The sequence below is a fragment of the Ammospiza nelsoni genome, chromosome 2, assembly GCF_027579445.1.
Source record: "Ammospiza nelsoni isolate bAmmNel1 chromosome 2, bAmmNel1.pri, whole genome shotgun sequence".
Classification (NCBI taxonomy): Eukaryota; Metazoa; Chordata; class Aves; order Passeriformes; family Passerellidae; genus Ammospiza; species Ammospiza nelsoni.
This window is the reverse complement of record NC_080634.1, coordinates 32,265,174-32,292,662: the sequence shown is the minus strand read 5'-3', so window position 1 is coordinate 32,292,662 and position 27,489 is coordinate 32,265,174. Positions and strand designations below refer to the sequence as shown.

At 41.8% G+C, this 27,489-nt stretch overlaps 1 protein-coding gene across 3 annotated transcripts in view; it reads left to right on the top strand.

Annotated features, from left to right (window-relative positions):
- Positions 1–25,146, top strand: part of TEAD4 (TEA domain transcription factor 4) — a 49,859-nt gene extending 24,713 nt beyond the window's left edge. For 2 of the 3 annotated variants that reach the window (XM_059493762.1, XM_059493763.1), the window contains 11 exons: positions 6,274–6,338; positions 6,986–7,048; positions 10,914–11,048; positions 11,856–11,899; positions 12,473–12,528; positions 13,271–13,401; positions 14,337–14,510; positions 20,652–20,792; positions 22,194–22,346; positions 22,972–23,101; positions 24,950–25,146. In XM_059493762.1, coding sequence (XP_059349745.1) covers positions 6,274–6,338; positions 6,986–7,048; positions 10,914–11,048; positions 11,856–11,899; positions 12,473–12,528; positions 13,271–13,401; positions 14,337–14,510; positions 20,652–20,792; positions 22,194–22,346; positions 22,972–23,101; positions 24,950–25,005 — 1,148 coding nt within the window. In that variant the 3' untranslated portion in view covers positions 25,006–25,146. The remainder of the gene's footprint in view (positions 1–6,273; positions 6,339–6,985; positions 7,049–10,913; positions 11,049–11,855; positions 11,900–12,472; positions 12,529–13,270; positions 13,402–14,336; positions 14,511–20,651; positions 20,793–22,193; positions 22,347–22,971; positions 23,102–24,949) is intronic. The other variant, XM_059493764.1, reaches the window with a different exon arrangement.
- Positions 25,147–27,489: the final 2,343 nt, after the last annotated feature.

Sequence of the window (27,489 nt, the reverse complement as noted above, 5' to 3'; positions counted from 1 at the left end):
GGCTGTGAATTTAGGCTGTGTAGTGGCAAAGGAGAGGGGTAAACACCTTTCCAGCAAAAGGCCTTTTACACAAGAGAGGGTTTCAGTGTTTAGACCAATTAGTAAATGAGACAACCGAGTTTTATGACCTTGGACAGATGAATCACCCGACTGCCATGTGAGGGGCTTGACTGGTACATTCCGCCCAGCAAATAAAGCTTTGAATTTCTCATTTCAGAAGAGGAAGAAGCTCAGAACTTGCACAGTCAAATGATGAAAATTGGTATTTTGGGGAAGAGCTGACTGTGATGGTGCTAATCACTTCAACGTTGTGTTTTCAGGCTTTGGCTGTTTTGATGTTTTTCAAAAATACTGGCCTATCCTTCTTTGATTCTTTATCTCAAAATCCCCTTACTGTATGGAGCGCATGAGCTCAGAGAATCTTTGTATGGAAGTTTCATCCTGAGAAAATTCAAGCAGGGAATAAATTATCAGAGTGAGGAAATTTTCTTCTTCCAGCTGAATATGAAACTCATTGGTGTGTGTAACTCTGCTATGGAAACTTGAACCTGACTATTCATCACTGAAGTTCTGCTCTGGTGGGGTCAAAGATGTCTTCATAGGATGGGTCAGTGCCATAAAATGCAGTATGGTTTTCCACGGTCATGGGAAATTGATTAGTGTGATGGTCATAGTGGTGTATTAAGTTCCAATATTGCCTCCTGAGTAGAGAAACCAAACAAAATCTTCTCACCAAAGCTCTGGTGAAAAAACATGGTTTGTGACGAAAAGTAAGTCTTAATAAAGGTAACATTAAAACTTTATTATATTAGTAGAAGTTGGATGTCTGTGCATCTTGATAACTATCAAAAATACAAAAATGTGGTTTCTGACACATTTCTGGCACAGCTGATGTCCAGGAAGACATTTAGCATAGCTGGGAGGAGGAAACAGTGGAATGAGAGATGGGAAGAAAGGCTGTGGAAGGAGCCATGGGACCCCAGTAGCAGTTAGTCCTGTGTGGTCATGCAACCACCCTGCTTTGGTCTAAAGTGTCTGTCTGGTAGGACTTGGTTGGCAGTCAGTTTTGCTTTGTATGCACAGAGAAACACTGACATTTGGTGGGCAGATGAGGTGTCCTTACCTTCCCTCTTTTGTCTAGATTTATTTGTCTTATTTGTCTGATGCACACAGTTCATTATGCTTATGCTGATTGTAACCAACAGTTAATTAAATAAGTTCCAGGAGATGGTCATGTCCCAGGAGATATCACTAAATGACACAAAGAGATTGAAATGAGAATTGAGATGACTTTCTTGACCTTGGTTTGATAAACCTTTCACTGGATACAGCTGGATAGTTGCTTCTCCTCTAGAACTATTTATAGGTAGTTGTTAGTGTCTGCTTTGGGTACAGAAAGATACTGAATCTGCCAAGAAACATGCAATTTCCATGAAACATGACACTTCCATGCCATTTCCCACTGAAAGGATTTTGATCACTGAATTCTTTGATCTCACTTTCTTTGGCAACAGGTGTGTGAGGAAGTGTAAGTCCTAAAGAGATACTGCTTACAAGAGGCAGAAAAATTAATACACCTTTACTAACAGTCAGCATGAAGCTTTGAGGTAGGACTGGAAAATACTTTCTATGGTGATGAGAATTCCCTTCGTTTATCCCTCTTCTTTACAGGAAGACACTTCTCTGCAGTTATATTCAAAGGTGCACAGGTGTAAAATGGAGAATCCAAAAGCCTCCTTATTCAATGCTCTTAGCAATTCCTTCCTGCATAACTATTCAATGCAGAATTTTGCAATTTAGTGTAAGATGGAATGGGAGCCAAATTGCTGCCCTTGGAAATTTATCTGTTAAGAATGAGAGGTAAAGAATGTTCTGTAAGGCAGTATCTCTTGGCTGCTTTTTTTTTTGGTGCCATGCTTCCCAGGGGAAGGCTCTGTGGAGGATAGAGGTGCTGTGCCACGGTTGGAATGTTGGCTGGAGCTCCATGAAACCCAATGCGCGGTTTCGACAGAGGAGTCACAACTGTTGGCAGGTTCTGGTGACCATGGCAGACCTCAGCGGGAGTTATTCTAAGAACACAACATATGATCAGATTACTGAGGGACACTTTACATGGCTCTAAAAAATGAACCATCTGACAGTTTATGACAGCTCTGCCTGTTCCAGCCAAGTGAGGAGTGCTGGTCTTTGCTGACCCTGCAGCCACGGTTGTGAAACAAAGAAGGTGCCTTCCAAAGCCTGTGAGCATACAGGCTTCCAGCCACATAACACCTGCTTACATCTAACTGCTGATAAGAAACACAAAAGACATTTAGGACTTGCTTCTCTTGTAGTTTTGATTCATGGTAATTTAATACTGCCTTGCTGCAGTTTACTGGGCTCGGCAATTTACATAGTTCTATATTTAGTAATCCCTGTGATGAATGTCTTTGTAGAGTGATCTGTTTGTTTGGTGGTGGTTTTTTGTTTAGGCTTTCTTTTTTCTTTTTTCTTTTTTCTTTTTTCTTTTTTCTTTTTTCTTTTTTCTTTTTTCTTTTTTCTTTTTTCTTTTTTCTTTTTTCTTTTTTCTTTTTTCTTTTTTCTTTTTTCTTTTTTTCTTTTTTTCTTTTTTTCTTTTTTTCTTTTTTCTTTTTTTCTTTTTTCTTTTTTTTTTTTTTTCTTTTTTTGTGCTACCAGTATCTTTATTACCTTAATATAACCTGCCACTTTTCTGTTTTAACCTGACTGTGAGGACACACTTCTGGAATACGAAGATTGTATGAGAAGTATTAGCAAGTGGAAAGTGAATTCTAAAACTGGAAATTTTGATGATCCACAGTTAAATGCTCTCTGTGTAGAGTTTCTTTCTAGAGAATTTCTGTACTGGTATCTAATATCTGCCATTTGTACAACAATTTCCCCTCCCACTAGTCTTTTTTGGTGAAGTATATGGCCTGAGAAGACTTTGCAATTTTTGCTGCTGCTGTTGTCAAAGACAAACAGTTAAATGCACACTTATGGAAATACCTCCCAGTTTCCCAGGCCTGACTACAGTTTATTGTCTCTCCTCCCTGCTTCCTACTCTGTTTCCCTTCTTTTGTTCTCTCTAACACTCAGTCCCTCTTAATTCCTTTGATGAGGTGCTGGGTGACGCAGGAGATTGGCATCACTGTGTAAAGGTCTCTTTCTGCCAATTCCTGCTTTTTTTGGTTTTGTTTTGTTTCCCTTCTGGTGCTCCTTGTTTCTAGCTGCTTGTCAGCTCTGCATGGGTTTTCAGTGGGCTGCAGTCCTTTCAGGGCTGTCTCTGCTCTGGTGTGGGTGCTGCAGTTGCCTCAAAGTGTTCTTCTGTCATGGAGCAACTTTTTCCGAGATGACTTTTCCAGCCACATCCCCAGGAATGTCCCCTACCATGTCTCCTTTTCTCTATATTCATCTTTTTACGTATCTTGTATTTCTCCTGTGCATTCTCATGTCTCCTTTTGTGGTTCCTCTTGTGTCTCCTCATGCGTCTCCTGTCCCTACTGGCTCTTGCCTTTTCCAAAATACATTTGAGCAAAGGTAGGTTGTGCTTCTCTGGTTGAGGATTTGATGGATTGATTGTTATTTTCATCCAGTTTGGTGGTGGCTGGAATTCACTATGACTGGCACAGAGCTGTTCATGGCATCCTCTCATACCAATTACCCTGCAGCCCCTTACTATTACAGCAGAATAATGTTCTGTCAGACTATTTAGCCTCCATAATTTCTTTACTTAACACACTATACATATGAATTTGCTCCATAAAATTTATTGTATCTGGTTGAGAATCAATTGAAATTAGTTTTGCCAGGATCACCCATAACTGAGCCAGTGTCTGGAGAGTTCCCATGTGTTTAAATTTTCAGTGTAGCCTGATACATGCCCTTTAGAAGTTTGCCTCAAATTCTCCACATCCACTTCTTCTCAAGGCTAGTTTTTCCTCTCTTTTCTATTAACTCATTCACCTTGCCTCTCAAAGGATCCTCTTGTTGAAACAAACATTTCCTTCTTCTTTCTTTATAGATAATAAGGTTTGAGTGCCTTGTTTTGTTCAGCACATTTCCCATTTCTGACGTGTGTCAAACAGTCCTTCTGAAATTTCTTACATGACGGCGTCTGTCTGAGAAGAATCACTTCAGTTGTTTCTTACCTTTCAGCTTGGATCCATGTCTAAATAGATGGAAGCTTTGAGAAGCCATAAATGTTATTGTTGGCACAGAAGGAAGGTGGTGTGGATGTGTGTTGCTATAATTGGTCTCAGCTTTGTGAAAATGGTTTATGTGGGTTGGAAGAGGTGGCAGAGCAGCATCTGCTCCCACCAAACTCTCCTGGGCATGTCACTGTGCTCAGGCAGAAACTGTGGGAACTGGAGAGGTCAGTGCTTGCATGGCAGGGCATTGTGTTTCTGGCACAGACACAGTTCCTAATTTGTGTTTACAGGAGCTGGAGTGGATTTCTCAGCTACAGACCTGCTCCTTCTCCCAGGGGAATAGGGGAGCTGCTACAATGACACTATTAGGGAAAGATTAGGATCTGTGTATGTAAAATGCTTTCCCATTCCTATGTGTGCATTGGTTGTGTTTCATGAACCTGGCCTAACTGCAGTCATGGACATTTGCATTGTTCTGTTTCAGAAACAGATGGAATTAAGGGCTTTGCCAGTTCTTCCCTAAAGGCTTGAGTGGTCAATTTCAGCAGTCTTTCCTTGCACACACTTTATTTCAGGGTTGAGAGAAATAAGAGTTAAAAATACAAACAAGTTACTGTTTTTTCATGGAATATTTAACTACTGGAATAGTTAATACTGATAATGTAGTACTGATTTCACTGCTTACTTTTTCATGTCTGTGATGTCCTAATATACAAGTTCTTTGCCCACAAACTTTCCCAGATAATACTAGGGTTTTATAATTTTGTTATAAAAAAACTTCACAAGAGCTGTGGCTTTGTTTCCTGGTTCATTCCTGTTTCATTCTGCAAACACTTGCAGCCATATCAAGATGTCTCACAGCCTTGCAGCTCCTACTCCCAACTTTTTATTGCAGTACTATCTTGATACTACTGTGGTCACCACAAATGTTTTATTTTGCAGAGCCTGCTCTTTCACTGTCGTGTTTTCTGCTTTGAACCAGCCTTGAGTTCAGATGTGTAACTTCTGCCTTTCTGTTTCTGCTCTTAATTCCTCCATCTCCAGAAAGACAATAAAATCTGTGTGACTGCTTAGATGTGATACAATGGGAGCCAGAGTAATAAAGCTGGATAGTCTGCCTGCAGGAGCCTGAAAGCCCTTGTAATTCAGTGTATCATATCACACTGATAAATTCTGTGTAGCTGTTTCCATGTTCTTCCCCTTTGTTGTTTATTTTCTTGGACTTGGTTACACAGAATGACAGGCTCCTTTTGGTTGGAAGGGATCTTCAGACTGCCTAGTCTGGCCCTGCTTCTCAAGCAGTGTCCAGTAGGTTGTTACTGTCCTCCAGGTATGGAGACTACAGCCTCTCTGGGCAGCCTGTGCCAATGTTTAACCACCTTCAGAGTAAAAAGTTTTTCTTTTTTTTTTTTTTTTTTAATTGTTTTTAGACAGAATTTCATGTGTTAATTTGTATCAGTTGTTTCTTGTTCTATCGGCACTATTGAGAGGAGGGTGGCTCCCTTTTCCCCTTTTTTGCCTCCCATCAGGTTATTATTATTATTATTATTATTATTATTATTATTATTATTGAAAAACTGCCCCTAGGTCCTCTCCAGGCTGAACAGACCCAGTTCTCTTTTCATAGGACAGATGCTCCAGTCTCTTCATAATTTTTGCTGACTTCTTGCTGGACTTGCTCCTGTGTGTTTACACCTTTCTCATGCTGAGGAGACTTGATCTGGACTCAGTACTCCACATGTTGCCTCAGCTGTGCCGAGTGGAGCTGAAGGATCACTTCGCTTTACCTGTTGGCAACTGGGATTTGCCATAAACGGTGCATTGCAGCCTCACTGTCAGCTCATTGTCAGCTGGGACCCCATCCACTTGTTCAGCCAGTTTTTCAGCCACCTTGTCCAGCTATCTAGCCCAAACTTTGTCAGTTTGTCTATGGGGATGTTATAGGAGACTGCTCCTAAAACTCAGACTTCTACCTTGTGCACTGAGAAGTTCCTTTCTAAGAAAGAAAAGAGTGTGACAGAGTCATCCTGCTCCTGATCTCTGTTGATACACAATAGAATTATCTATCTTTTTTGCTGGGGTCACTGCTTTCTAAACTTGGATTTGCACTATTTCTGTGTTCCAGGCCGAAATGAGTTGATTGCCCGCTATATTAAGCTGAGAACAGGGAAAACACGCACAAGGAAACAGGTAAGGTACAGTTTTCCCTTTTTCTCTGGAAGGATTAGCTTCTTTGGATATTTAGAGATTATGAGGGCTAATGAGAACAAATTTCTTGCTGTTTGCTTGTTGGTAGTTTCCGACTTTGCTGGAAGGAGGTTGTTGTTCTGAGCTGGTTAATAAGAATGGCAGGAAGAGAGAGCTCAGGCATTTTACAGGAAGTTTGTAATGCTCATGTCTGCCAATCATACTGTGACCCACAAATTTTTCTGCTGTTAAATGGCATGATTTTATTTGCTTGTCCTACTAATGAGTGTTTCAGGGAGCACCAGTTGTTCTCTGCATGAAGATTTCTTGTTTAGCCCAAGCAGACCAATCATTCAAAATGATGATTTTGAAAATACCTGGCACATGAGATGGAAAAGGAATCTTTGTAATTTGGGCATGAATATCCAGGCTATGCTGGACAAAGCACTGAGCAGCCTGGACCTGCCTTAGATATTGCCCATCTTTGCAGGCCCTCCACCCCATTTCATGGCACTGGAGTTATGTTCAGAAAAGCAGCTCCTTGTTACCCCAAATTCCTCCTACCCCCAACCCTAAATAACTGCCTAATTCTACAAGAGGCTGCCAAGTATTCCTCTGGAATTAACATGGAATTTTGTCTTTCAATGCAGGTATCTAGTCACATCCAGGTGCTGGCAAGGCGGAAAGCTAGAGAGATCCAAGCCAAGCTCAAGGTATGATGGATATCCTTTAGCATATCACACAAACTCCCCCAAGGCAGCTACTCCCTCTTTGAATAGCCTTAAAAAAGCCTGAGAGATTAATCACTGACCTGTAGTAGGCTGGAGAGGAAAAGGTTCTTCCCAGGAAATGTTGTACAAACATTCATTATTGTTGAAGCTCTGTGACGTCTGGAGCAATTCTATTTAAAGAATAAAGAAACAATAACTTTTTAAATTTCATGTGTCTTATTTCTACCTCCAGTTCATGCTGTTGTCATTCAAATCTGAAAGACCCTTAGCCTTAGGAGTGTGCAGAGAGTGTTTACCTGAGCAGGAAATGTTTATGGTTACAAATGTTGACCAGTAAGCAGTTGCTGGTGTTGTGGTGGCCTTAGAGTTATCAGAGCACCAGCTGCACTTCTACTAGAGGTGGTGATGTGGAGTTGTCCACTGAGAGGAAGCAATAAAGCCAGCTGGCATCTTCTCAGGTAAAATGGTGCCAGCTGAATAGACTTTGCTCCTTGATTAATTCAGACCTGATGTGAAGAGGCCGGTGCTAACGAGAAAGAGAAAATGGTTGAATACTTGTTTGAGAAAAGCTGTGTTTTCCTTTCCATAGGAAAAGCTCCAAGATCACCCTAATGAACCTCTTGACATTTATTTCCACTCAGATTTGATGTGGGGAAATGGTTTATGTGCTCAGACTGAATTGCCAGAAATGTTGAGAAGGTCAAGTTTGTATGTGACAATTGCAGAAGAGGGTGTCTGTCCCCTGTTAAAATGTGAGCTATCCAGAAAGGGCTTGCTGAGCAGGATGTGAGGTCTGAGCCTTGTTATGTTTCACTGAGACAGCTAGAGAAGGAAGGTGAATGCTGACCTTTCTGTTTGGTATGGCCCTAAGTAATGTGGAAGGAAGAGAGTTTGCTTTCCTGGTTTTCCATGCTTCAGGTGACAATATCCGTGACAGCCCAGCCCTGACTGCTGAGGGATGGATGTTAGCATGTGCTTCCTCTTGGCTGCCTGGGCATCTCCTCACTGGGCACCAGGGCAAATGGAGTGTCCTGTGTGTGAGCTGCTGGCACTCAGCTGCCCAGGACTGACATGCAAGCAGCTCTGTTGCAATCAGTGATTGTCTCTAAGCCATGACAGCATCCCCCCACATCCCAGCCCCATTTTAGAAAGCTGTGCTGTGTCTTTTATTAGCCTGTTGTGTTACCAGCTGCTCTGATAAAGAGAAGGAGGCACAAATTACAACTATCTAATTCAGTGCACCCAGGTAGGGCTGTCTCAGCTTGAAACCTGTGGTGCTGTTAAGTGGTGAGTTCAGGTGGAGGCCTGCTGGAGAGGCAAGTCGGAGCGAGCAGGAAACAACAACTGCCCAGGGTGTTAAAAGCCTCACTGCTGCTTACATCTGTAACCTTGATTCTGTTCCTTGTGTGACACAGCTCTGGGGCTGGGCATGATTGGAAAGCCAGCCAGCCGAGCCTGTTCCCACTTAGCTCACAGGCGCTGGCCGGTTTTGTTCTCAGGGAGCGAAGGTGTCTCGGGGAGCTCCACAGAGCCATTGGCTGCTGTCCCTTCACACACCCAGGCCATGCTGTGAGCTCTGCCCAGCTGCCTGCAGAGAACCCTTCCCCAGGACCAGGCTGTTGCTTTCCGCCTGCAGTGGCAGGTCGGGAGCACTGATTCAACTCATTTACTTCTTTGATTTCTCTGGCCATTTCCATAGAGCAGGGAAATGAAATCACAGATACTGCTGCCCTTCCTCCCAGGTCCTGCTGACAGCTGTGTGCTCTCCTGTCACTGCTCATTTTCCATAGCAAGTGCATGATTTTGTGTTTATATCCTAGTGATCAGAGCAGCTACAAGATGATTTTTCAGAGTAGTGACTGCAATAATTCCACCTCCACACAAACTGGAGTGTTTTTTAAATGTCCACTGTGTCTGTAAACAATACAGTTGGGAAATAGGGTAAAACTTGAAGAAAACTCTGTTCCCAAAAGTCAGTAGTTTTTCCATGCCCTGGGTGGCTAATAGATATCATCTGCACTAAGGAAAAAATTGGGAAATCATGGTGATGTGATGGTACTATCATCATCATCATCATAATCACCATCATCATTATTATGTGTTTTAAGAATAATAAAAGAAAATACAAACATTGCAAATGTTTGGTCAAAGTTTTTATTGTTTTTATCATGTTTATCAAAGTTTTTTACCTTTTTTCTTTTTTTTTTCTTTTTATATTGGAAAACACTTGAAATTAGTATAGAACTAAACAGAAAGGTGTCTTTTCTAAAAACATGCTCCTTCCAGCAGTCTGTCAAGCATTTAAACAAAACAAAAACACAGCAAAGGTTAATAGGTAAAATACTCTCCTTCCCTAATTATTTTACATTTTCTTTTAACTTTTAATACCTCCACAAGTAAATGCATCTTCCCCATAAACTGAGGTAGACAAATACAATTTTTCCAATGAGAAAATAAGGGAAGGAAATAAATCCTTCTCTGCAACGGCACATGGGAAATAGTCCTTATATATATTAAGAAAAAACCAGAAAATAATAATTTTCCGTAAAAAATATAGATAATCCTTCAATTATTCCCTAAGGCATCATTAAGACAAATTCTGAAAACGTTTTCCATAGCTTTGGAGAATATTAGGAACTTTCTCAGCATTTAAAATGTTTCCCTTCCATTCACTTGAATGGTACTAACTGAAGTCACAAATGCTCTAAAAAAGAAGAGGTTAAGTTTTGCCCATTTCTAGTGATCATTCCGCTTGAACATTAACATTTATTATTGAGATTTTTTAGGGTGGCTTCTCCACTAGTTTTTTTTTTTTTTGTTTTTTTTTTTTTTTTTTTTTTGTTACACACATTAGGATATTTGTGCTTTGAACTTTAGAGAACCTTAGATAGGTTGGAGGGGTTAGAAAGAATGGAGGCCCAAGGGTGAGAACTTAATGCAGTTCAGTGAATGCATGTGGGAAGTGAGAATTCCTGAAGAAGACAGCAAGGGCTGTTGTACCTCTTTCAGCAGTTTCTTCAAGCTATGAATTAATCTGTGAGTTTTCTGTGGTAATTATAATACCACAGATAAATGTGGAATGTTTAAAGGATGAAGATTAATTGTAGGGGATGTAGGAGGGAAGGCAGAATATAAGTGCTTCTGTTTGCCTATTTATACCTTGAAAAAAGAAGAAATTAAGAATGCTGTTTGTTTTATACATAACTCAGACCCACTAATTGTGGCACTGTCATTGCCTGTAAGAATGTGTGTAAATCTACAGTCCTGTTAAAATACAAAAAAGAATATCCCTGCATATTTGCCCTGGAGATTATGAAGGTTTCAAGTTTCATTGGAACTTGAAAGAGGGATAAAATTATAAACTCTATCTGAGACTAATGCAGTCCCAAATTGAGGTAGTCCTTTCTGCAGTGATGATGATGATCTCTTTTTGTGACCTTTGCCTCACAGGTTTTTTTTTTTTTTTTTGTAATCAAGAATCTTTCTCATTGAATATTGTTACCAATTATTAAAATACAAGAGTCAGCTACGGATGTACTTTCCACAACAAAACTTTTCAGCTGTATGGTTGAAAACCCTCAGACAGAAAGGATAAATGCTTCTCAGTCTTTAAACCAGCATTTCAGAAAGCCTGATTATTCACATCTGAAGCTATAGTAATGAGTCACAGCCTTACAGCTTTAAAGAGTTCTTTGGACAGTTACTGGTGAGTTTACTGCCCAGAATTTCAGAGATGCCTGTTCCTGACAGAGAAGCTGATGAGAATTCTGTTTATAGACCATCAGAGCTGGCAACTAGTTAATCATTATAATAATCCTGTTTTTTCTCTTTCTGTTCTTGCTCACAGGATCAAGCAGCTAAAGATAAAGCCATGCAGAGTATGGCTACAATGTCATCTGCCCAGATTATCTCTGCAACTTCCTTCCATAGTAAAATGGGCTTGCCTGGTCTCCCACGACCAGCCTACCCTGCTGTTTCTGGGGTGAGTGGATCAGTGACTTGGTGGAGTTTTGAGAAGACACTGACTGTTTGAAAGGATGTTAGGACTTGCTCAGGAAAATCCTGAGAACTGAGACAGAATGGGCCAAAAGGCATTGTCTCTGTAGAATAAATCTGTCATGTGGCTTCAACAGTTTTGTCCAATTCTTTGCTCACACTGATGTAAAACAATAGAGTTTCACTGTGTATATTTTTTTAATGATACAAGGGAGAGAACAATCAGTTCCTCTGGATTTTCATATCACTTTCTTAGTCCAGCATCTTTTTGGAATAAATCTGTTTGGGCCATCCTGACCCTTTCTCAAGTTTATATTTCCCAATCTTTTTCTCAGCACTTTGATCAGATGGCCCTTACACAAAATCCATAATAGAGAAAGGTTTGTCAGCGTCTCTGTACCTATGAGCTGGGCCTAGTGAGCATTTGCTGAGCATTGATTTCTGCCAAAATAACTCCCATGGAACTTTCCTGGGGAAAATGGTCCTTCCAAGAGAGTGAGCATCATAAAAGCTTTGGAGACAGAGGCACAAGTTGCATGCATAATATTTAACATTAAAGATCACTTTTGAGTCAGTCTTTTGCATATCATGAGTAGTAGTGTGTAGAATGAAAAAAAAAGAGCAGTCAGCATCTCCACAAGAATGAATCCAGGAATGTAAAAAGAAGAGAGAACTCATTCACATCTTTAAAGGTCTGTGAGCTTGCAGTTTGTTTCCTCAGAAAAGAGCAAGCCCTCCTTTTCATCTCTGTCCTAAGAGTGGTGACTCCTGCCTATGTGTTGTTCTCTTGCAGTTTTGGCAAGGACCATTGCCAGGCCAAGCAGGATCTTCCCAGGAGTAAGTATTCCTTCATGGAGCATCCAAAGCAGGTGCTTCTGCTGCTTTCTCTGCTGCCTGAGGAACACAATTAGCTATTACAAGATCTGTGAAATGCTAAGGCCTTCATTTTTCTTACAGTAGTGTTAAAATGGAGCTGAGCTCTCCTGAAAACTGTGTTTACCTGTGGGTGTTGAATGTCTCTGAATTTGGCCTGAAAGTCTGAGAGACATCCAGACCTATATCCACTTGCAAAGATATAAAACTACTCGTAGTTGAAAGGAAAGGTTAAATAGATGGGCACCAGTGTATTAAGAGGCTGATAGGGATCTCAGAAAAACAAATCTGGAGGGGGGGCCTGCTGAACACCTGCAGGGAAATTTTTATCTGTCCAGTCCTGGCCTCTTACTGCTTTCTGAGTGTTTGCCCATGACCCTTCTCTTGCCCACATAGAAAGATAATTTCCGAAAGACACTTAGGCTACTTTCTCCCTGAGGAGAAATAATTTATCTAATCTGTCCAAACAGTCAGTAAAGAATATTTTTTGGTTTGGTTGTGTTTTTATTAACCACCTCTCTTTGTGTTCTTCTCTAGTGTGAAACCTTTTTCTCAACAACCTTATGCTGTACAGCCTCCGCTTCCAATACCAGGTAGGTAAGGAAATGTACTTCCTTCCTTTGAAATTGTATTCCAACTTCAAAAACAGCCAGCACTCTAAAAATCTTGAAAGTTAATTTAAAAAAAACAAAACCTATTGAAACATTTCAAAGAGCCAAAACCAATTTTTATATGATTTCCTCTTATTACCTGTTCTGATCCTTTTACTGAGAGAGCTGAAGCTTGTAAATTTTGTTTTCTTCTTGTTTTATATTGGTTGTGTTGGGTTTTTTTTCTTCTTGGCTCCGCAGAGAATAAAAGTTTACATATCTCTACTGGTCTTCCACCATGTTTCATGCTCTAGAACGCTGTTCTTTGTCATAACATGATTGTGTTCCTAATTTCTCGTTAAGTAGAATAACAAATGTGTTTTCCTTCTCAGCTTCCCCATTTTGAGAGATCAGTGGTGACACCTCATTCTAATACTAAACAGTTTATTTCACTGCTCCTTTAGGGCTCTGTCTAAATCCTCCTAAAGTTGCTGAACACGTTTTCTCTGGTGTCCAACCTGGGTGGTTTGTCCTTTACATCATGACCCCTGGCAGTGCTGTCTTAGCAGAGGGTGACTGGCAAGCCATTTAGAGCACAGGTAGACTGAGGGCCTTGTGGATGATATTTTTGCATGTTGAATGAAGCCATAAGGAAACTATGAGTCAGCTTTGACAGTAGGTGTTCTACTGGAAAGCCATTGCCATTTTTTTCTAAATTATTGTTATATAAATCCTGTGTGCTTAGGGTTTGAATCTCCTGCTGGCCTCTCACCTTCCCCGTCAGCACCAGCATGGCAAGGACGAAGGGTTGCTAGCTCCAAACTTTGGATGTTAGAGTTCTCTGCATTCTTGGAACAACAACAAGACCAAGACACAGTAAGAAACACACCTTGCTTCCACCTCTCATTAATTTTGCATCTTTGGACAGTTCTTGTTCATCACGGATGTGTTATACTACTCTATGCGTATGGAAATACTTGCTTCGTTTCTCTTTGGAGAATAGAAAGGCATCTTTGGGAAACACCAGGTATCCTCCTCTTAGAGGATAAGTAGTGATAGAACCAGGTCTGTGCACTGTGCTTCCGGCTTCCCTGTCCAGGGTCATGGATATTCATACACCAGAGCCCCAGGCACTGAGGTCATAAACCCCTGCCAGGCTATTCTGGCTGTCCTGTCCAGCCTTGTAAGATAGACTCCAATATGGAACCCAAAATCAGAAGTTACTAGGATCACATAAAGCCATGTTTTTCTCTGGTGTGCTAAGAACTTAAAATTGGTGGAACTGTGATGAATTTGCGTCAATGTGTTTCCACAGTGAAATGGAAGTAGTAAGATTTGCCTCTCTCGCTAAACTTTTTGATTCTGCATCTTGAGATGTGCTCTGGTGATGGGCCGAGATAGGAGAGTTCAGAAAACATAGTTTTATTTGCCTGGGGTTTATCTGCTCCAGGATTTCAGGCTTTTCATAGGACAGAAGCATCGATGTTTGACTGAGTGACCTGTCACAGGTAACATTCTGTGTCTCAGGTTTTTGCAGACTATATGGCAGCAGCACAAGGCAATGATTTAGGAGTGAAAATAGGAACAATGGTGTTTCAGAGAAGGAAAAGGTGTGAATGTATTGATAGGAAGGAAAGAACAGCATGAGCTGGTATTAGCAGAGATATTTCTATTGATTTCTTCTGCTCTTTTAGAAAACGATCAAATCTTCATTGACTTCCAGCAGTCTTCTGTGAAGGACAGTGGATGTTCAGTAGGTACTGAATGGTACTGAGCCATTTTCTAATTCCATGTTTTTCCTCTTTTTTCAGTATAACAAGCACCTGTTTGTGCACATTGGGCAGTCGAGCCCCAGCTACAATGACCCCTACCTCGAGGCAGTGGATATCCGGCAGATCTATGACAAGTTCCCTGAGAAGAAAGGGGGCCTGAAGGAGCTCTTTGAAAGGGGGCCAGCCAATGCCTTCTTCCTTGTCAAATTCTGGGTAAGAGAAGGGCCCTCTGTAGGGTACCCATTTGCTGTGAACCTTGTCACTTTTAAAGCTGTGACCTCCCTGGCTGTTAGAAAATTGCTGCCTCCCAACAAATTTTTCCCCATGTAGGCAACTTAAATAAAACAGCCACATTTCTGTCACTGTCACTTTTTTTGACCCCACAAGATCTTTCCTTGACCCCACAAGGCACACTTTCTGGTCTGCAGCAGATGTATCTTTCACCTTGTCCATCTGTAGAGTTGTTCTTGACTACTGTCTGCAGATTTGCTAATGGTGACTTGGACCCTCTAGAATTTTTATTCATGTATAAGTAAAGAATTCAGAGGAAATTATTCTCTGCATACTTTTAGGCCTTCACTTCTCTCAGTGTTGTGTAACTCCTCAGCCTGAAGCAATACTTTTCCATCTCTTCTCCTGTCTCTGTAGCTGCATTTTGTGTTATTCAATACTAATAATTTACAGATGCATACTTACTGCTGGAAGAGCAAGAGATAAGAGAAAAATATAATGAAATTGGATTATGCTGATAATATATTACTGAAATGACTTCTGGTAAATTGGTAGAAATCAGCCTGGCAAAAGCTTACTCACTCAATTTGGATTTTTGTGATTTAACTGAAATTTGCAAAAACTGTGCCATTGTGCTTCAAGGTACAAACAGAATAGCTTTGGTGATTGATATTATCATAGGAATTATGAAATTAAAAATAATAGTAGCTCAGGGCAGTTGTACAGTAGATGGCTGAGGGAATGTGTAATAGGATTTGGAGCCTTTCACCTTGAGTTTACCACATCATTCAACCTGAAGTCAGAGTGAGATGATGAAAAATGAGCTTTTATATCTCTTTCCCTTCATACAAAGTGGCACTGGAAAGCCTCCTGTCTGGTGCTTTCAGAAGGAAGGGTTAAGTGCCTTGAGATGCAACTTCCCAGCTGTGCCAAGCCTAGCCTTTCCAGAAATGAGTTGGAGAATGTTGGCTGGGACTCTTCTTCCCAAGTGCCTGTGCCTAGAGTGTTGGTTGCTGATGATTTTTGAGGACACATAATTTTATTACTTGCAGTCTCTGCTACTGAGCTGAGCCCTTTGTGGGATTAGCTCCTGGCAAAGTACAACAAAGCCTGCCTGGGGTGCTCAAAACAAAAGGTGGAAGATCAGCTCTGTTCTGGCTGGGAGAGAAAACAGCACCTTGCTGAGAAGCTTATCTTTTGACAGGGTATTTTGAAAGGTATTGATTGCCTTTTGTGCTTTGGAAGTTTCAAAAACCAAAAGGAAGAGCTTAGAGGGAGATGTTACACAGAGAGAATTAAACACTTTGAACTCCCTGACGTGAAGAGAGATAAATCATGAAATTGTGATCTGCTGCAACTGTGATTTATTTATCAAAATTGACAGTGTGCTTTTCTGCTTTTGTCATTCAGTTTGAGGATATTGATGACTTGGTTTTTAATATTGGAAGTATAAATGTGCCCTATGCACCACGTCAGACCAACCTCTGTCAGGGTTTGGAAAGATTTAGATGGTGGCATGCCATCAAGCTGGGTTTTTTCTGCTCCACATGAGGTGTTCAGAGGGTATCGGCTCACTGGAATTTGGCTTGATTAAAGAGATGTGACATAGGATTTGAAACATCTGTACTCCAATGTGTGCACAAGGCTGTGGGGCTCTGCAACTCTATACTTAAAAGGACAGAAATATTTCTGGGCTTGGTTTAATATTTTGACTGTCTGATACTTTTTTTTGGTACCGTTGAATTGTTGAATCCCATCTGGAGTTAACATCAGGTTTTATTGGTGGCACCCATTACAGCTTATCACTTAGAAATAGGCAAAGTTTACAAGTTGAGTCATTAGTTAAATGTAAGTTTCTAAGACTTTTAAGAAACAAATAAAAAACCACACTTTTCACAAATAAGACAATATGATTGAAAACAAAAAAGGAAGAAAATTAGATTTCAGCAGAAATTTTTATATCCCTCTTCATTTTCATACTTTTGTACAAGTATGTGCTCGGGTGCTTTTTCATTTTGCTGCCTGATAGCTCTGGACAACTATACAAATATGCTGTTGATGTTCAAAGTTGCATTGGATAAAGCAGTTACTACACCGTTGAATTTATAGCATCATTTTAGGATAAAATGGTGAGTAGAATTAAATACTTGAAAGGATGCTTTGAGACATGAAGACATGATTGATTTTTCAGAGGTTCTGAGTTGAAGTTGTGGTTGCAGGTGACAAAGACTATAAACAAATCAAGGAATGAGTAAGTTGGGGTTGTATATCTGTAGTTTTAGGTTCGAAGAACCCAAGGCATGAACCTACCATTGCTACAGTAACCATTTAATATACCAGATGATCTGTTGTGTACTAGAGGCCTGATTCTAAACACCAGGGTTGAGGTTTTTTGCCCTCTGTTGTAGCACTGAGGATCTAGTATGACTGAGAAAGAGATGTTCACCTTTGTTTAAAGGTGCTTTAAATTATCTATACAATAGCTAAAGGTTGAAAGTTGATGAGTTTGAAACATAAGGAGTGTTGCAGTGTTAGCAATTCTTCCTTGATTTTGGCATTGGGAATTTGGTACAATGAACTGATTTTTGGACTTGGGTTGGCAAGTTGTGCATGACATCTGTGTGACATTTCTCTGTGCTCCAAGTGCATTCTAGCACACGACAATGAATGTGAGACATCAGCCTCCCAACACATGGACAGTGGCAGCCCTGCTCTTTTCTGGGCTAATATTATCTCTGCCACCTGTTCCTTGCTTCTCCCTGTGAACTCCTCCTCTATGGATCGTTATTAATAGTTTGGGGAAGAGGCGTTCTCAGGGGTTTGCACATTAGTAGAATGGTGCACTTGCATCTTGGGGCTTTCAGAAGTTGTGAGACTCGGCATGGAAGACAGAAGGAAAAATGACAAATCAGTAATTCAGGACAGAGGTAGTACTTTGCACAGAGCAGTCATCTGCAGAGACATGAATCAGGGGAATTTTTGTCCTCCGTATGAAGAATGTATGTAGTAATTTCTTCTTGTTGATAGGCAAGTGATCTTCTGAGCATCTGTGCTCCTTTCAGCTAAATGGAATATACTTCTATGGGAAAGTGCTGAAGAGGTGGGCTGGAAACTGCTGTCTTGCACCTGGCTTCTCTCCTGTCACAAGCAAATCCAGTCAAAACAGCAGCAGTGCAAACTGCCCTCAGCACCCTGCCTTGCCCACTGGATGCTTTCAATCCTGGAACTGCCTGGAGAGCAAGGAATGGCAATTTGGTCTTCACTTTCACTCTGTTCTTGGTGCTCCTCAGGCAGCAAACAAGACAGCAGCTAGAAACAGAGAATTTTATGATTTTTACACACATTAATTTCACCTGCCATCACCACCACCCTTATGTAAGGGGACTCTGCCAATGGCACTTTCACCAAAGTTGTCCCCCACAGTGTTCAACAGCTTATTAGCAGCAAAAGGCAGATTGAAAGATTAAATTGCTGAGGAATTTTCAAAGAATTTTTTCCAGAGATGGAGGGGAGAAAGGAGCATATTAACTTGTGGAGGGCTACTATGCTCTTCCCAGAACAAATCCCTTCTATTCCCTCTAGAAATCCTGTCTTGTAGGTAATTAAACATGCTTACTTCTCTGGAAAGGAGGGAATCCCAGATGTTACCCCTCCCAGCAGGCAGATTTCACTCTTGTATGCAGTATGTGAATACCTGGGACATGCTATATCACAGATATCTCAGTGACTGTAGTTTCAGCATGTTTGGAAGTCATCAGGCAAGCTGTGGATAAGTGTGTCATCTGTGCTGAGCTTACAAAGCAAGTTAAACACATCCCAGACATATCAGATTTTTGCTATGTCAGAGTTGCTCAGGTTTTGCATCTGGAACTTCTGGGGCAGAAAGCAAGAACCCTGACTTTGTCAGATAAAGTAGTTTGGTCCAGCTGGTGGCTCCTAACTCAGATTTAGCTTGTAATATGTCTCATTTATTTGATCTTTACCTTTGCGTGTAAAAGAGACTGAGAACAGCTGTTTGAATGCTGGACACCACCCAACAGCCTGAATCCTGCTGCTGCTGCCCCCGCAGTCCCACCCTGTTCTAGCAGTGGCAAGTAGGAGCCTGGAGGGGCCAGGCAGCTCAGCCCCTTCAGTGAGACTTTCCTAAATCCTGCCTATGTCTCCTTTGGCTGCCTAGGCTGGGCTAAGGAATTTATTTAAGACCATCTCATTTGTTGTTGGACATACCAGGGCATTTGCCAGAGAGGAGTTGAGGCACCTGGGTTCTAGTCACATCCAGTTACGTATAAAAAAATTCTATGCATTCTCAGACCATAAAGTGAAGATTACCTCTCCTGCTTGATGGAGTTCTGGGAAGATGAATTTCCTTTGAATCATATTCACTTTTATTCTCTTGCAGTAACTTAATAAAAACCTAAACCAGAATGGAGTAATACTGCTATTCTCTAATACAGGTGCATTTGTGGTACAAAGAAAGTAGCTGCATAACTACAGTTATTTAATACCAAGGTCTTCAGCATGGCCATAACAATTCACTGGAATAAGCTGTCCTGCCTTCTGCTATCCCTGTTGCCTCCCATCCTCCCAACATATTCTTTGTTTGAACACACACAGGTGTTTCTGAATCAGGCCAGGGAACTGATCCCACTGAGAACTAACTGAGCAATTCCTCAGTGAGCCTTGTAGTACAGCTACAGAGATGTGTGTCAGTACAGCAGGAATGGGGAAGCACAAACTGCTCTGTAAGACTGACACTGCTCTCTCCTGGGGTCAGGACCAGCCTGGCATCAAACTACAACTCTGAGGTGCAGTTTCTCAAAAGACTCAAGCCAACCCAAGTATGTGTTGCTATGAAAATAGGCATTCTTTTTGCCCTTTCTTTTGTGATGCCACAAAGGCAGCAGCAAGCTCAGTGTCTACAGAAGGGGAGAAAAGTTGACTGTCACTTTCTAGACTGACCTAAACCTTTTGTGAAGTTGCTCCTTAAGACAACTAAGCTAACAGTATTTATTATCTCGTGGCACTTAAGAGACAGGTATTTTGCATGGCAAAGAAAGAGGGGCATTCATTATTGTGGTGGTCAAGTTCTACCACATTGCTTGTCCTTAGTGCAGCTCTTGATTTCAAATAAAAATCTCTTTACTGACATTGGTTAAGACAACCCTGCTAGAATGGTATCTAATGCTGTCTTAGTCACACTGTAGCAGGAACACACTTTCCTCAGTTTCCTCTTCCCTTAGCTCAGCTGGAAGAATAATATGCTCTGGAGCAGCCTATGGGAACTGATCCTTGCTTTTAGGCTGATGTGAATTAGCACATGGGCTTGTGGAGCACAGAGGAGCTCTGCTCTTTCAATTTTGAAGGGGAGGGAACTGAGCTGGGCATTCCCACACACCCCTAGTGTTTCTAGAGCTTAAGGGATCCGCCACTTGTTTCATAACTGCGGTTGGAATGACCCCTGGTGGAAGCTTCAGACAGCCAGGATTTTTAGGAGTTCTGTCCCAACAAGAGGCTTTAGTTGGCCAGCCTTAGGCACCCACATTTGAAAACTGTGGCTGCTACTGGAGATGGGTTTGAATTCAGGTGTAACTGGGCCAGATCCATCAGTAACCTACATTCCTTATGTTGCATCCTGTCTATTTACATTTGTAGTACCTAAGCCTGATGTGTGTGTGTACTCACACATTCCTTTTCCCTGCTGTCTCCTTTCCCTTACTATGTTCTTAGGGTGGAAAAACTTTATTGCTGTTGCTTTACTATTTTTTCCTTTCTGGTGAGTCAGGCCAGTCTAGCCTGTCTATTGCACTGCTCTGACTCTGCAGTCTGCTCTCCACATGCTTTGTGAGTACCTCCAAGCCATGTCATATGTTTTTCATGTTAGGAGGATATTCCACCAGATTTCCCCAATGTGTATGCAAATCCACACCATTTTTTGAAGTGGAAATAGGATTTTGTTCAGTACTCTTCAGATTTCTCCTGCTTGCTCAATGCACATTGGTCTGCTTAAGGAGCTGGGGACAATCCCAATACTTCACTATCCTGGCTGTGTAAGGTAATGGTGAGAAAATGCCACAACCATCTATTGATAACCATCTGAATTTTTTTTGTTCTTCTTTTTGGCAGGCTGATTTGAATACCAATATTGAAGATGAATCCAGATCTTTCTATGGTGTTTCCAGCCAGTATGAGAGCCCAGAAAACATGGTCATTACCTGTTCCACCAAAGTGTGTTCCTTTGGAAAGCAGGTGGTAGAGAAAGTAGAGGTAAGGAGTAGACACTTGGGTGCAAGGTTCCCTCTGGCTGCCATTTTGTCACTTCAAGTATTTGCAGCCTGCCTTTGTATCTCAAGGCAAAATATATCTCATGCTTCTTGTCAGGGAGATGGATGCCATAGATGTAAGATCACTCAGCCTGCAAAATGCTTGTCTTAGGATTTCACTGAAGATCTGCTAGTGTTCGCTACTTTCCCCTTAAATCTCAGTTTCTGAGGAGATGTAAATACATATGACTCTTAGCTCTGCCGATGCTCTGGGGCTTTTTGGGAAGCAAAAGAAGGCTAGGGAATACAGATGTGTTTTGTAGTCCAGAAATGTGAAAACATATAAGCAACACCTCACTCTCACCAGTGTTTTTAAATAGATCATTTCTAAACTATAGCTATTAATTTGACTGCAATAATTTACAGACTATAGCCTTACAGCTTTATTAGATCTAGAGCTTATACACTTACAGCTTGAGCAACAGCAAATAACTGGGTTATGCATAGAACTGGCATTGAAGAAATTCTTTTTGATGCCACATTGAGCTGCTAAGAGAGCTGCTTTGACATGCCCCCTGCTGCCCTGTTTCTCAAGGAACCTCAGGATGCAGAAGCATCTATATGCAGAACACCAGCTGTTCTCATGTCAGCAGTCAGTTCAAGGTGCATCCTTCCCCAAAACCCATCTCCAGCCACATGATAGGCATGCCCAAAGTTAAGTGTTTGCAAAGGGATAGAGGGGTTAAAGGAAGGTGTCACAGTGCACATGAAAGAAGACCAAGCCTCTGGGGTGAAAGAAGGTTACAGACATTTAAGGGTCTGCTGTGGAATCATAGAATACAGCTTCAGTTTCTCTTCAAAGGCAGATAAAATATACAGGAACCAAGGTGAGAATGTGAGCAAAAAAATCCCTCTGTGTATCATTGGCCAGACCCTTTTTTAAGTGGGGGGCATAAATTCTATGTTCTCTCACACAGATCCCAGAAGGCTTTAGTCTTTTTAACTATAAAGCATCTTGAGCATAGTATATTACTATCATTACTTCCTGGTCTTGCTAAAGCAGTAGTTATTAACTTTTTCAGTTTATTCACACTTAGTACTTTTCCAGTAGAGATGCAGATGGAAGTGTAGGTGTCAATTGGTCTGTTCCTCTTAGTTACCTTTCACAGTGCCTTGAGGGTTTGCTGCTCAGAAGCTGGAACCCACCATTCTCAAGAAAACAAGAAATCAAGCTAAAGAACTTGGAGGATTCAAGGGGACTGACCTTGGTGCAAAGTACCGTGGTCACTGTTCATAAAATTATTTAAAAGTGCCACTGTAATTTTTCTGTTCTGAGTGCCTTTTGTGACAGTGCCTCCGGTGTGCCAGCACAGCCCCACGTGCCCCTCTCTGTTTTTCCCTGCAGACAGAGTATGCGCGCTACGAGAACGGACACTACTCCTACCGTATCCATCGCTCCCCTCTCTGCGAATACATGATCAACTTCATCCACAAACTCAAGCACCTTCCCGAGAAGTACATGATGAACAGTGTGCTGGAGAACTTCACTATCTTACAGGTAGGGATTTCAGCTGTTTTCATAGCAACTTGGCAACATGTAAGCACCATGCAGGAGTTCACTGTTGAGAGTCAAAGCAGATTTCCTTTTATAGCTCAGCATCTAATTGAACTTAATTTCTTTCATGTGTATTGCACTTCAAGACCATTTATGGAGCTCTAGAGATGGTAACTCATGCAGAGGAGCAGCAAAAGAATTTGAGAGACCTGGGTAAGAGAGAGATAAAAAGAAAAGTAAAGGGAGAGCTCATGAGGCAGAGAGACAAAGGAAGGGGAATAATGGAAAAGTCAGCGAAGGAAATGCTCATTCCACTCTTTCACAAAGATTGAGGTCCTTTCTGTGCCCTGGCCCTTTTTGCAAGGTAAAAAAAAACTCATAAGGGCATTATTAAATGGCTATAAAATTTTTCTGTGGGAAGAGTTCTTCACTGACCATATTAGGGGGGAAAGAAAATTGGTTCCTCAGGACCACCCGGGACCTGTACAGAATATGGAGACATGCAAAGGAGTTGTGGGGAAACTCTGTGACACCTTCTGAATCACTGCAACCTCTAGCTAGGTCAGGATCATAAGGCTACAGCAATTTGATTTCCATTAGTGTTTTGTTATACTGGAAACCTTTCCAGGCTCAGATGCAGCAGCCTAAATTTGGGAAGAGGGCAGACAGCTTAAAAAGTGGATTTTTCTATGGACCGAATTCTGTGTTCACCTCTGTAAGAGGCATCACTGATCTTTGCCCAGAGAACATGAGGCTGGGTAAGTAGAAGAGGTGCTGGTGGCTGTATGAAAGACTGGAAATCAAAGTGGTTTTCATTCCATTCTCTGAAGACCTTTGATAACTGCAGGCAACTCGTTTCACTGTTCTGTGGCTCAGACACATCAGCTATAAAATTCAAGGTTAATATACGTCATAGGGCATTAAGTTTATTTTTTCATGCATGTATTAAGATCTTAAACATCTGGAGGAAATGAGGAGTAATAATGCTGAGAGCTCTTTAAGATGAGCAAAAGCATGAGAGGGGCAGAGACAGAGAGATGGAAGACTTGTGTGCTGTAATCCATACAGGGGAACATTGTAGCTGCCTTCTGCATGTTTCATTCCTCAGTTAGGCCAGCATTTCCTATAAATTCTAAGAAAAACCTGTCACATGGTTATACTTCCTCAGGGGTTTTGTTTTGAGAAATCTCATGTCCTTCCCTATCTCATGTCCTTCCCTTATCTTCCCTTCCCATGGGAAGGCATGTCCCAAGTGGGGGCTGGCACACACTACCTTGCAGTGCTGTGCAAGATGAAAGTGCTGCTCCCTGAGCAGCAGCATGGGCATTTCCCACTCCTCACTGCAGAGATGAAAAACGCATTATGTAAGGCATAACCTCAGTCCCCACTACCACCTTTGAGCCAAGTCTAATTATATTTTTTATAAACCCTTTTATGAGCTTAGAATACCTCTAATCCCATAAGCATCATTTATCTTGCTTGGCACTTTCTCTGGATCTAGAACTCCCCAAGATTTCAGAGCCCGTTTTTCAGAAAAGGGCCTGGTGCCTTAGCACACCTGGATGTATATAACTCACCACATCTTGCAGAAGAGAGGACTTCAACTGCAAATCCAATCATGAAGTAAGAAAAGAAAACAGACCAAAATCATACTGCTAAAATTAATAGGAAAGTTTGAAAACAGTTATTTTCCTCCTGTTTTCACAAGAACAGTTGGGCTTTGGTACAGTTCAAGCCTCCAGCTGGAATGGTTTTCTTCTGCAGTTGAGCTTGTGCTGCTGCTGCTAAAAATCTGTGTTCTCCAGCAGGAGAGAACTTTAGCTATGGCACAAACTCAGGTGACAAGAATGTGCAAAGCTGTGCAGTGACAGAGAGAGGGAAGCTGAGCTAGGAGTTGTGAGAGCAATATTTCTCTTGTCTCTGCCACCTAGTGCATGCTGCACAAACTAGGACAACACTACTCCTTCACCATGCCGCTGACAGAGTCACGCTGTAGAGACACTAAAGGGTCCTGAGGGGCCATAGAAAAAAATGGGAAAAAAGGAGCTTCTGTAAGAATGCATGAGTGTAGCAGCCATCCTTCTCTCAACATGTGCAGTGTATGGAATGGGAGGTGTAATGGAGTCAAATCTGTAAGTCTCCTGTAATAGGAGTTCTATTCTTTAATCCTCGTGTTCTGTGTCTACCATTGACAAGCAGGAGCAGATGAAGGAAAACAACTGTCTATGGTTGTGATATATCACTATTTGTGTGAACAGAAGTGGGTGTGCCAGAGGAGGGGGCCCCTCTATACGCAACAAACAGAGCAAGAAGAGCTTTTTTTTCCAGAGTGAAACACTTTCACTCTGCTGAAATCTGCAACATCAGGGGTGGCAAGTAGAGCACTGCTTGGTCACAGTGAACTTTTTGTCATCACCCTGTCTCTTCACTGCATTGTAGTTCTGAGGATGCAAAAGTGCTACGGTTTGTGGGCCAAGCTGTGTATCGATCCTGCACTTCTCTGTTCTTTGTCCATTACTGACTTTCTGCTTTGTGTTAAATGTGTTGGAATACATAAGCAGAGAAATAGCAGTTGCCATTTCAGCTTCTTCTCCTTTTCTGTCTAGGTTGTGACAAACAGGGACACACAGGAGACCTTGCTGTGCATAGCATATGTTTTTGAAGTATCAACTAGTGACCACGGTGCCCAACATCACATCTACCGGCTGGTGAAGGACTAGAGACTCTCTGCCCTGAGTTGTCCATGGAATGCATGTCTAAGAAAAAAGTCTGTGCTTGAACAACCCCTGCCCCCCCCCCCCCCCAAACCAAACTGAAAAATAAACTGCAGATATTGTGTATTTTCAGAAAAGTACCTCTGAGCTGGTTTGTGATTGATAGAGTGAAGTCTCCATCTCCAGGTTTGTGCAAATGGGCAAAAGATTTGGAGTCAAGGAAACAGGCAAATGACTGCTTTAGGGTCTCACCACAATCAGCACCCTGTGAAAAGCATTTCCCACAGTGCACACCCAGGGTGTGATTACACACATAAAAGGAGCGTGTGCACCTGAGCATACAGGTGGGGCAGTGGCAATGGCAGCAGCTTCCACAACTCTGATCACATATGAACAGGTTGAAAATGTTCATGCTACACCTGGTCTGAGTGTGTGCACTCATTTACATTCATTTGAAAGCCAACACATGCCCAGACGTGGTTACCATACATTTATATAGGTGTCAGTTAGACATACACAGTCATGTGCCTGTGTGTAGAGGTTGCACATATGTCCTGCACAGCTGCCTGGCCACATCAGCAGTTGTGCAGTCACAGGCTCATTCAGCCTTGCTCTGTTAGAGGCTTGTTTCTTCTTCCCTCTCTTCCACGCATGACAGTGAGAGACCAATCTTTCTTTTGCGTTTTAAATAAAATTATGCTTAGAAAATTGGGTATGTTAAATCACGTTGTCTTGCCCAGTAGATTTCCTCTATGTATCAAGTCTGATAACTTGACAGACTAAAATAATTCTTGCTGCTTTTGCTTCTGTTCTCTCTGCACAGCTACCAATGCTCAGTGAGCCAGTCTGTGCTCTTGTGCACCAGCAAAATAATTGTTTACAGAGGTCAGATTATTCCACCTGTTAGTTGCAGACAGTGAGATGCACAAGTATTGCACAGGATGTCATTTGGTGAGCAAACTGGAGGAAAAGCATGAGAGGGAAGAGTGAAAACAGCTTAGCTTTCTGTGTTTCCAAGGCAATCAAACACAGCCTCTCTGCTTTACTTGTAAACTGAGGTTGTCTATTCAGAGAGGAGTCACTGAGAAGCAATAATCTTGGTCTCCACAATGCTGCTGATGTGGGGGAAAGATGCAGCTATTCATGTTGCCCTGAGGGAAGAGGTGGTTTGCATGATGCTCTGGCAGAGGGTGAACAGGAAATCTATTGGGTGGCCAGGCAGAGTCGTGTGGCCTGGACAATCAATTTAATGGGGAAGGGGGACTAATTGACTTACTTCCTCACTAGGCAACTGCATGCAAGTTGATCTGTTGTAACTGTGAAAGTGTGGGTTTCCATTTGCACGTGGGAGGGTCCCTGACAGGCATGAGTCTTCACCAGGCAGACCCTGTGCTTTGAAGCATGGGAAGGAAAGGATAAGGGTGAGGAGGATAGCAAAGACAATGCCATGAAGTCAGAGATGGAGAAGGATGGTTTGTTTCCTGTTATGGAAAAAGTGATATTTTTTCCCCCCCAATCTTGTAGACACTGCATTCTCAGAGGCTACTTTAAAGGACCTTGCGGGGCTAGTGCTGTTAACCTTCTTTGTGCAGGAGCCAAAAGTGGATGGTCAAGAACAGAAAATTTGCTTGCACCTATTAAGCAAAATCTGCACCAAGTTCCTGCTGTGCCTGCTCTCTCCAAGACAAAGAAATACCTTCAAGAACGGACTTCCAAACAGTAATACAAACACACAGATGCCAACAGCTTTCCTTAAGATCTGCATGGCTGGTAATCAGAATCAGTCAAGCTTGGAGAAAGATGAGCCAAGTACTTTAAACACTGAGAAGACAAAGCATCTTGAAATACCTGCTGTTCTGTACTACACATGAAAAATCCATACAAGCACAGGCTGCTCTTGCCCATCCATTGGGTGTTATTGCTAGTCCCAGCCAGGTGACCAAGCCACCCAGGACTGAATTAACTAAATCTCTGCAAACCAGGCATCCCCTCCAGCTGGCCACATGGGTATGAATGGCACCAACTGTCTACAGTCCATTGGTGATGCATGCACCTGCCTGCTTCAGCCCTGTGCAATCTCCTTCCTGATCTCTGAACCATGTGTGGAGCAGGACAAATCAAATAAAACCTTGCTAATAAGAAAAAAGACTGACCCTTGGGAAAAGTATTCTTGGCCAATGTTTTGAAATGAAGCCTGTACAAAGAAAGGGCAGAGAAAGTCCCCAGCAATGGAAAATTCCTTATGATGTGTATTAGTACTCTCCTGCAAACATGAGCTTGGTGCCTTGCATGCTTTCACTGCTAGGTTACACCACAACAGCAGCCCCTGTGGAAGTCAGTCCCTGAAGAAGATGAGCCCTAGAAGTTCACTTAGTCCATTAGTTGATCATTAGTAAAACCACACTAAGCGAAGTTATAGATTTTTATCAAGG